Source organism: Euwallacea fornicatus, chromosome 14, assembly GCF_040115645.1.
Source record: "Euwallacea fornicatus isolate EFF26 chromosome 14, ASM4011564v1, whole genome shotgun sequence".
NCBI lineage: Eukaryota > Metazoa > Arthropoda > Insecta > Coleoptera > Curculionidae > Euwallacea > Euwallacea fornicatus.
The window spans coordinates 4,824,987-4,834,938 of NC_089554.1; the positions used below are offsets into that span (position 1 = coordinate 4,824,987).

Here is a 9,952-nt window from a genome sequence, read left to right on the forward strand (position 1 = left end):
TACCAAGATAAGCCATACTGGAAAAGCTTAGGCGAAAACCTTTATTCACGTTTCGGTGACAAATCTGTCATCATCTTCAGAACTAGTTTCTGATTAGTGCATTCATGAGTTTTCGTCATTTGCAGGCATGTGTGCCCTCCCTACTTATAGAACATCCAAGCCAACCTGAGATTAGCGATTTCGAACCTTCCGCTCCAGTAGAGTCTTCTTTCAATGATTTAGACAACGTAATTACTCATCTCTATGATAAATTTCTCGGATTATAATGTTTAATAATAATTACAGTTTGTTAGTGAACCAAATGAACATATTTGCATTAAGACTGATAGTATTATACCGGAATTCGCTGAACCAGCTGTTTTGACTCCCTCAGAGGAGAGTAAGGCCGTTGATGATGTAAACGCGCCTTCTCCGTTGCCAAGTCACACCGAAATATCATTGGACACACTACAAGAACCACCACAACCCGAGTCATTGTTAATGTCACAGACAGTTCTCTCATCGGAGTTGTCAGTACCCGAAATTATTCCCCATGAAGATGTAATCGTTCCAGCAGTTGGAGCTGTACAGCCCGTACAAGCAACAGTTATCACTGAATTACCACTGGAAACAGTCGCGGTTACCACATCCGACAAAGTGAAGAAAAAACCCATTGGTAAGATGTTGAAAAATATATATTTTGTAGTCTGTCTAATTGCAAATTATGTTTTTTTTTTAAGGCAAAGTGGAGCCTAGGAAGTTTACTTCTCCATCACCGAGAACGAGTACTGCGAAACCTTCCACAAAGTCACCGATTAGTGTTTCAAAATCTGGAGTTACTGCAAAAATTCCACCCAAAGTCGCGTAAGTTTGTAATCAATTAAAGTTATTTATAAATGGCTAAGACTTGCTTAATTTTTTCAGAACTTCCAAGCCTGTTGGTGCTTCCCCTAAAGCCACCTCTGTCGTTTCTTCGAGGCCTTTACCCAAACCAAAGACTGCAACCACGAAATCGACTGAAATCACTAAACCGGCGGCCACCGCCAATCTCAAAGCTGTTCCTAAGACTTTAAGTGCGTAGTGTCAAAGACACGTTGCTGGCAATTTACCGTGGTGTATTTTATTGTGATAATTATTACAGCCCGAAAAACGCCTATCGACCTTCCGGCAACGAAAACGTTCACTCGACCAACTGCGACGGCACCCAAGATGAGTCCAGCTAAATTGCCAGCAACTAGGCCTAATTCTGCTCCCAGGAGCTTGTCCTCAAAGCCTGCTGTTTCTGCCGTTTCTGTGAAAGCGCCTGCAGCACCTAAACCTAGAGTTCCGCTTAGTAGCAGAACCGCGACCACTACGGCTGCTGCTAGTAAAACTACTACTAGTACAATCACAAAGGTAACAAAGGCACAATGTGATAACGTAAACCTACTACATTCATACGTTTCGCTTGATGTCCAGTTTTGAAGTATTAATAATTTAAATGTTTCTGTTATTAAAGAGGTTCTTATTTTCATGGTTATCATTTCACATTATTCACCAAATATCTCTTGCTTTCAGTCTACAACTACAACCACCAAAACACTCACATCTCCTAAACCAACATCTGCATCTCCTAAGCCACGCACCCTCACAAGTGTAACAGCGAAACCTCGCGTACCTTTAACCAAGACGGTGACTAAGAGTGCAGATGTAGAAAAAGAAAAAAAAGAGAACGCGAATAAGCTTACCGCTAGCCGGACCACCACAGTTATGAAGACTGCATCAAGCAATCTTGTTGGAAAGACTACGACTACCACCGTGAAAAAGACAGAAACTAAGGTATAGTAAAGACAAAATATTATAGGCATAGCTCAGACATATACGCTATATTATTTCTATAAAAAAAAGTTGTAAATAATTGTAAATTTACGAATTGGTTAATTGTTTTCCTAGAGAGGCAAGGAGTTATTAAATTATTTTTCATACGTTTTAAGGCGGAACGAGAACGTGGATATTAAATACATTTTAGTATTTCAATCTATTATCAGTCTATTTTTCGTTTCAGTTATTGTCTGATCGAACTGTAGCTTCTAAAACATCCAGCACAACTAGAACAGTAACAATGTCCAAGAGACCTGCAGATTTCAAGACCATTTCGAAAACTAAAACAACGAAAATCGAAAAACCCAAAGAAAACGGCGTAGCCCCAGCTAATGTAACTGAAGAAATCACAATTGTTAACAATGTCGTCAACCAAGGTGGGACTGAAACCCTAGTAAAGGACAACTCTCCGTTAGATAACAAATTATTGATCGAAACAAGTAATTCCTTAATAGATCCCACCCCTGCCGACTGAATACAAGACCGTTTTTAGAAACTACGATAACATATTACTTTAATTTAAAATGTTTCATAATAGGGCAACAGAATTTCAATTTGAGGTTACGATTCGAGCCTTTGATAATTTACCCTTTAACTGTGTTTACAGAGCTGTGTTAATTTTTAAATTCCTCTCCTGCCCAGACTCGTTTAATTAACGTAGGAATGGTAACGACAGGAAAAAGCTTAATCTGTAAAATTATTGTTAAGGTTTAACTTATTAACGAATGAGCAAGTAGGAGTGGAGAGATGCGTTGCATGGATGGGGGTGGGTATATATGCGCTTGAAGGAACTATCGTTTTTTAACCTTTCGGGGATTCTTACGTTGACCTATGCTAATTTTTTTTTAGAGTATTAATACGTTAGGTTATATTAGCACGTATAGTATAGACTTGGTGTGAAACGGAGTCTTCTGGCATCGTTAACGGCCCGATTTCAAGGGCTACATTAACAACATTACTAGGTCCACTTATCAATCAAAAACGTGGTGGTACTTACTCTTAACGTGTCTGTTATAAGGATACTTTAATGGTTTTTAAATTTATAACGTTTTTATAAAAATTTATCATACGTCCTACGGGGTAGTTTTCAGAATATTACTAATTATTATACTTAAGGTGTACGAGTCGATAATGTAATAAAGTTCACTGACATTCAACAATTGAACTGTTAAGCTGATTAACGTTGCTTTTGTTGCGATCGATGGGTTAAATTTTTGGGCGGCGGCTTTTCAGTTCTTTGCAGTAAATATATTAATAATAAAAAAAAAGCAAAAAAAATCATTTTATAATAACTCTCCCAAGTTAAAAGCTTTTGTATTGCTTAGGTGTGCTGATGTGATTGCTATGCACTTTTATGTATATATCTGTCCTAAGTTATATTGAAGAATTTTATAATACCTGGGTGCTAAGATATCGATGTATTGACATTTTTATACGAAAATTTGTTAACCAGTGCTTAAGTCAGGCATTTCCGCGTCTCACGATTTTAATATATTTTGATTTGTGCTGTTCTTATTGCGAACCTGTATTCTTCGACTTATATATACTTCACTTTTTTACTTTAAGATTTGTTTTATGTTAAAATTTTATTATTGTGTTTGTCTTTAGTTTGCTATTTTATTTATTACATTACTGTGAATTATTATTTCCGCACAAAATAAAATGCTCCGAAGACATAAAGTATTTTCATTTACAAGTCGATTTTTCCAAGAAAGTTTGCCAACATAGAAAATTCTTCATAGTGAAGAAATGTTAATATATCGTCAAAATATACGAAGATCAAATTAGCGGATTTACTGTTACTCAACCACCTTGCTGTCTTTCCTTTCCATTTCCAAGACATACTTTAATCCCAAACGAAATTTCGAGACACTTGGTTCTTTTTCAATAGTAACCTCCTTGTTTTATACTTGGCTGACTTCCAGTTTGCCCGTCATCATCGAATTACTACCCCTAATACCACATTACTAAAACTTATGCGATACTAATTCGCCGATATATGAATATGTTTTTAAGGAATTGGGTGAATCAAATTGTTACGAATACTACTGTCTTCGCGAAGAGAAAATTTTCCGATAAAATTATTTTTGGGAAAAAAATCAAAATGTACATTTCACCCTAAAGTTTGGTCTTAGTAAAAAGAGTGTCACATAAGACAACGAAATTGTCTAAAAAAGAAAAAAAAATAGTCAAAATTCAGTGCTTCGATTTCGACGAGATTTGGTTTTGTTGTTAGTGTATGACATAACTTTGATATGCGGCGGCGAAAATAAAAATTGACCTAAAAATTGAAGTTGTCCGATTCGAGTTTTGAATGCGGTATATCACAGCTTTATCGTATTACTACTGCGGAACCCAATCTCCTTGAAATCCAAAAACCTCAATTCTCATTTAATTTTTTACGTAAAATTATCATATGCGTCACTAGTTTGTCGAAGACATATTTGTGGAAAAAATTATAAAAATTTTAGCACAAAAAATCAGTTACCCTAGTTTCAAAATCATTTGGGTTCAAAAGTTGATACATAAACGCTGCCACTCAGCTTTAGCCAAGTCATTTTTTTTTTTAATTGAGACTCAAATACATTTAGATTAATAGTGTTTCCCACCTCCACGACAAAATTTTTGGGTACAAAAAAATAACCACTTACGAACGGCTACGTAAGAATAACTTATTTGTATTGTGGGTTGCTTGAAACTTGACGTGGCGCTATCTACACAACACTATGCTAAATATTTCTCTGTAGTTCCCTATGTAGCCATCTAGGGATGAGTAGCTAAACTAAACATTGTGCCATAGATGGAGTTTGCCCCTGCTGAGCAGCTAGTACCATATGTAATATTTAGATGGGGTAGCCAGTTAAGACAAAAATAAGTGACGTTACAAGAAACAGCATGATGATGCATTTATTCGGGATTTTTATCAAAATTTAAAAGCGGCAGCTCAATAAAAAGTATAGTTCATATTTTTTGAAATAATCTGTAAGGAAGAACATACCGAACACGCTTTTGGATCCTTGTATATCAAAGAATATAATAAGCATAACTTTTTTATTTGAACTTGTCTCTTTCAATTTTTAAAGATGGCAATGAAAATTAAAACACAGGTTTAAAGCTAATAAATACAGAGTGCACCATTGAAAACTTTCTATCTGACTTATTTTGAATTATTTGACATATTTAATCAAAATATTCAAAATTATTGTGACACGCCAATTTTGTTTTTAAGGAGACACATTTTAATAGTAAATGCATATCCGTCAAAACAACCCCCTTCGCTAGGCTGCATCGGACTTTCCAACGGTAAATGACACTATAGGTCAAATAACACTTTTAGTGTGACATAATTTTTAATATGTAATCGTTTTTAAATTTTAGATCACCCGTTAAATAATAAACTCACGTGATCTACAAATTTTAAAGCAGCTACATATTGGAAAATTATAATAAGTTTGAGGTAGCTATGTCTAAAACATATCACTTTCAATTTTTCAAATGTGCATCGCTACAACCATTTTTTCAGGTTTACATAGCAATAACTCAGTTTGAATGAAAAATTAAAAATATTTTAATGATTTCTAATGTACATTCATCATATATGAATGTATTTCATTGTATTCGAAATTGAAAGAAACTACATGCTTCTAAACAGAATATAAAACATTTTCCAATTCGTCCACTGGAAAATTTGATACTTTATAGTTTAATGCACCCCCGCACAGGGGGTCGTTATGCTAGATCTGCATTTAATGTTAAAATGTGATCTCGTCAGTAAAAAAATCGACGTGTTACTGCAATTTCCAATGTTTTGATCGTAGTTCAAAATAAGTCGGGTGCAAAGTTTTCAATGGTTCAACATATATATACTGTGTGGCTTAAATTGACTCCTTCTGTTAACTTTTTTACGAGCCTTTATTTTTTCAAAATTCAAAGACAACATTAAATTGGCCAAAAAATACAATTCTTTTACGTTTGTTTATGCTTTCAAATGTTGTTTACGTCAGCTAAAGAGTAAAATGGTCGATTTTTAAAAATTCAAAGAGAATGAAGTGCCACCTCAAATTAAAGGTATTTCAAAACTACATTCAATGGTGGAGTTCCATTCATAATCTATCGATTAGTTTTTGAAGCCTGTTTTTTTTTTAAGACTAATCGATAGATTTTGAATCGCAATAAAACATTGAATGTGGTTTTGAAAGACCTTTAATTTGAGGTGTTACGGGACCCATAGTTCAATTTAAGAAATCAGCCATTCTGCGTTACTAATGACGAAGCAACATTTAAAAAAATAAACAAACGTCGAAAGATAGTATTGGTTGTATATTTAATGGTGATTACATTTTTTTTTAATAACAGGTTGTTAAAAAATTAACAGTCAATTTAGAGCTGCACGGTATTTAACTACTATAGATTATTGGTTTTATTGAAAAAAACTTATAATACTTATAGTACTAGTAGCAGTAAATCAACAGTTCTAAAGATTTAACATATATTGTTACCCTAAATATTATATAATAGATAAAAACAAGGTCAGCAGAAATAAACCTGCTGGCAATGCAAGATATTACCATAATTTCGGAGGATTTACGTCTTCTATATGCGCACAATAAACACAGTTGGAATTTCGATTAACGTCCCATGAAATTCGGGGCAACGGGAAAGTTCTCTCGTAAAATTGAAGAACATCTTTCCATGTCAAAGTTTTATAAAATCTCAATTTTGAACCAGAACTTCTTCAGGAATTAAAAAGGAAATCGACAAAGCGTAATTACAATTCTTATCCATTTGAGTGTTCAGGGTGGCTCTAAAAGGTCTTTACATCATGTCGCAGTTTGTTGAGATACCAATTACTCATATTTATCATAATAGTTTATTCAAAAATCTGGCAAAAAAAACTTCTAAAAACATATTAGTCTTTTTCTAAGTGCGTGCGAGATGTGGCACAAGAGGTTGATGAAATTGATGATGGCTATCACAGGTTGAAACGTACTTTAAAAAAATGTCCTAAAGCCACCCGTAGGTGTTACTGACCAATCCATGCATGAATGTTAATTGACCAATTCCACCCTTTTTGTGTTCCCTGTGTGATAGTGCTTACTTTAATCAATCCCCAACAAATAATTATAATTTCCCAACATATGAGGCCCCGTAAAATTTTCAGTTCAAATATCGTCTAAAATCGGTAAATAATTCTTGTGCACTTTAATGCAAATTTAAACAGGCTAAATATAGGCCCGGATTAGTTGTTAACCTACCTTCCGGTGAGTTCACGTTGATCGCGGGTCCATCCCGGATGAGTGGGTCGAGGTCAGGGCTGGTCTGAATCGATGGAGCCCCTTTTAACGATGCGCGCGTCGGAGCACAACTTCGGAATACGCTGTAAGCTGTTGAGTTTTAATCCAAAGAGATTGGAAAATGGGTTAGCTGGAATAATCTAGAGTCGCGATGCTTTGGATAGCAAAAACCGATGAAGGGGCATATGTTAGGACTCCGCCAAAATTATTGAGATATGAAGAATTATGGGAAATCTATGAGCACTCCTCCGTGAAGAAGTGCGAATAACTGAGAGAGTGTAAAGGAAAAAGTTTATATTTAATTAAATGCTTGAAATAGCTATTGCTGAGAATTATGGATTGAGTGGAGAGTAAAGAGAGAAAAGCCATTATATAGGGAAAGCTGGTACAAAACTTAAGGAGGTGAAAGCAGAGTCAAAAATAATAGAAAATGTTCCTCTAAACATTGGGCTGATAAAACACCGTTACTAAGATGTGTCCCTTCAAAGGGGTCTGGTCATTTGGATATTTTTTAAATTGACTAATTTTTGATTAAGATAATGAAATGATAATTGTAGGTAATAATCATACCATGAGAGTCTTTAATTATCATAAATGTCACCAAAATCGATTATATATAAGGGTTTACCTACTACCCTTAAGGGAATGTTTTTGAATATTTTTTATTCATTTGATTTATCAAGTAAATAATATTTTTTATAGATTAGACTTTCTTGAAAAAAAGAAAAAATCTCCCTCTTCTTGGAATTCTGCGTAGTTTAGTCATAAATAATTATTTTTTAAATAATGTATGACTAAACTACGTAGAATTCCAAAAAAGAGTAGATCATTTTTTTTTCTTAAAAAAATAATACTTTTTATTCGATAATTCAAAGGAATAAAAATATTCGAAAAATTTCTGTCAAGGGTAGTTAGAAAATTACCGTTACATATAATTAATTTTGTGCAAATTTATAATAGTTAAAAATGTGATTACTATCTACATTATTCATTCCATTATTTTAATCAGAGAGAAAGTCATTTCAAAAAATATCCATTTGACAGAAACCCTTTGTAGCGTTATATCTGAGTAACGGTGAATAAAATGTTTATAGGATTTTTTTTACTATTTTTGGCTCTACGTTCACATCCTTAAGATTGTACCAACGTTTTCAAAAGTCCTATATTCTTACATAAAAAATTTCCAAGTATCCAAAGCCGGCTCTCGCAGAAATCGTTCAGATTTAAAAGCTAAAAACTTGTAGATGATGCTTAAAAGTACCCGCACCGCTTCGTCTCCTCTCACGTCCAATCCCATTTTTCCTTCCATGGAAACTTCCTGAAAAGTGACATTATTATACGCATTAGGACAATTTGAAGAGATTGGGTGCCTGCAATAAGAGACGTCGAGGAAACGTTTTCACGGCCAATTTAGCTGAGGTTCACTGGGCCAAAAGTAGGGGCCGAGATGCATCCGAGAACAGGAACGTTTGACGTCAGAACGCGGCTTTAAAATGTCAAAGTTCACAGTGGTGAATCGATATAGCGCCGCACATCCAGGGAAACTGCTCCGCTGGATGTGCCGCCCGTAATTTGCTGAATTGAAATCTTTTACTTCCCAACATTCCGCTCCTATTCAATTCGGCCTCAAGAATTTATGAATATATATTGAAGTCGTTTCGGGGAAAGAGAGCTCATCAATACCACGCAAGCTGACGTTTAAAAGTTACTTGAATGAGCCCTGGAAAACAAAACCATTATAATCCACAATTTCTGGATTATTAATGAGATTGTTATATGAAAACACATTTCCGATTTTCGGATAACTCGAAGTCTTTGTTATGTTGCTTTGGTTATTTCTTTGTCGAAATAATGGAAAATGTCTGGAATAATACAAGAATTTAGGCCTTAGAAAAATGCTAGGATGTAACCTGTTCGGAAATGCATGCTTCTTCAGTTAGTCCTTGTTGGGTGGATCGAAATATCAGCAGTGCGACAAGCAAATATTTCTTTAAATAATGACCTTTATTGTTCTATTTAATCGATAAAGCAATAATAGACGAATTATTTATTCACCAGACTTGTAGGTATCCCTTCTGTACCCTATGAACATAATTCCAGTATTGGACACTAGGCCTTAGGCATTGATAAATGAAAAATTTGTTCTATCCATTGTTTACTTATTAAGGTCTACCTAGCCATACCCATATGGGACGTATGTTACTTGAAGTATTATACACGAGGCAACAAAATTACTTCAGGGCGGGTAAAAAGGCCTGGTTTCAGGATGAAATTTTTTTAATGAAAACTAGGTCCTGTATCTCAGAAATTAAACGCTCTAAGTAAAATATATTAGAATCAGTGTATAGGCTTCAAAAAACTATTAAAATACCGAATTAAATGATTTTACTAGAACCGCACGTTTCGAATATACTTTGAAAAACCAACAGTTATTGTAGATTTTAATTTTTCAGATAGATAAGTTGGAATTTTAGTTGCTTTGCTTGAAATAATAATGAAAATGACACAACACTACACGGCGTTACTAAGAAAATTATTTATATCTATACAGGGTGTCCGGAAATTAGAGGTAAATATTTCAGGGGGTGATTGTACGATAAAAAATAGGCAGAAAACCTCATATAAACATAGGTCGGCAAATGGACCCAAAGGGAGCTAGAAATCCAATTCCCATTAAAATAAATAAATAAGTAATAATAAATAAACATGGCACTTTGCATGAACTATTTAAAATCCATATTACTCGAAAACGGAGCCTTATTTCGAAGTCGACAAAAAGCACCTTTTTAATCTAGAAAACCATGCTTTTTCAATTCGTG

At 34.4% G+C, this 9,952-nt stretch overlaps 1 protein-coding gene and 1 long non-coding RNA gene across 2 annotated transcripts in view; one reads left to right on the top strand and one right to left on the bottom strand.

Moving 5' to 3' along the window:
- The window catches only part of LOC136343427 (uncharacterized), a 56,816-nt gene extending 53,297 nt beyond the window's left edge, over nucleotides 1–3,519 (top strand). The window contains exons 21-27 of the mRNA XM_066290151.1: nucleotides 126–227; nucleotides 286–655; nucleotides 720–843; nucleotides 904–1,052; nucleotides 1,121–1,374; nucleotides 1,537–1,797; nucleotides 2,024–3,519. Of these exons, the coding sequence (XP_066146248.1) occupies nucleotides 126–227; nucleotides 286–655; nucleotides 720–843; nucleotides 904–1,052; nucleotides 1,121–1,374; nucleotides 1,537–1,797; nucleotides 2,024–2,314 (1,551 nt within the window). The 3' untranslated portion in view covers nucleotides 2,315–3,519. The remainder of the gene's footprint in view (nucleotides 1–125; nucleotides 228–285; nucleotides 656–719; nucleotides 844–903; nucleotides 1,053–1,120; nucleotides 1,375–1,536; nucleotides 1,798–2,023) is intronic.
- A 2,714-nt stretch (nucleotides 3,520–6,233) lies between these two features.
- LOC136343422 (uncharacterized) lies at nucleotides 6,234–8,927 on the bottom strand. Its single transcript, XR_010732782.1, has 3 exons — nucleotides 8,504–8,927; nucleotides 8,306–8,451; nucleotides 6,234–7,223 (listed from the first exon to the last, which is right to left on the bottom strand). It is a non-coding gene; the product is annotated as an uncharacterized lncRNA (long non-coding RNA).
- Nucleotides 8,928–9,952: the final 1,025 nt, after the last annotated feature.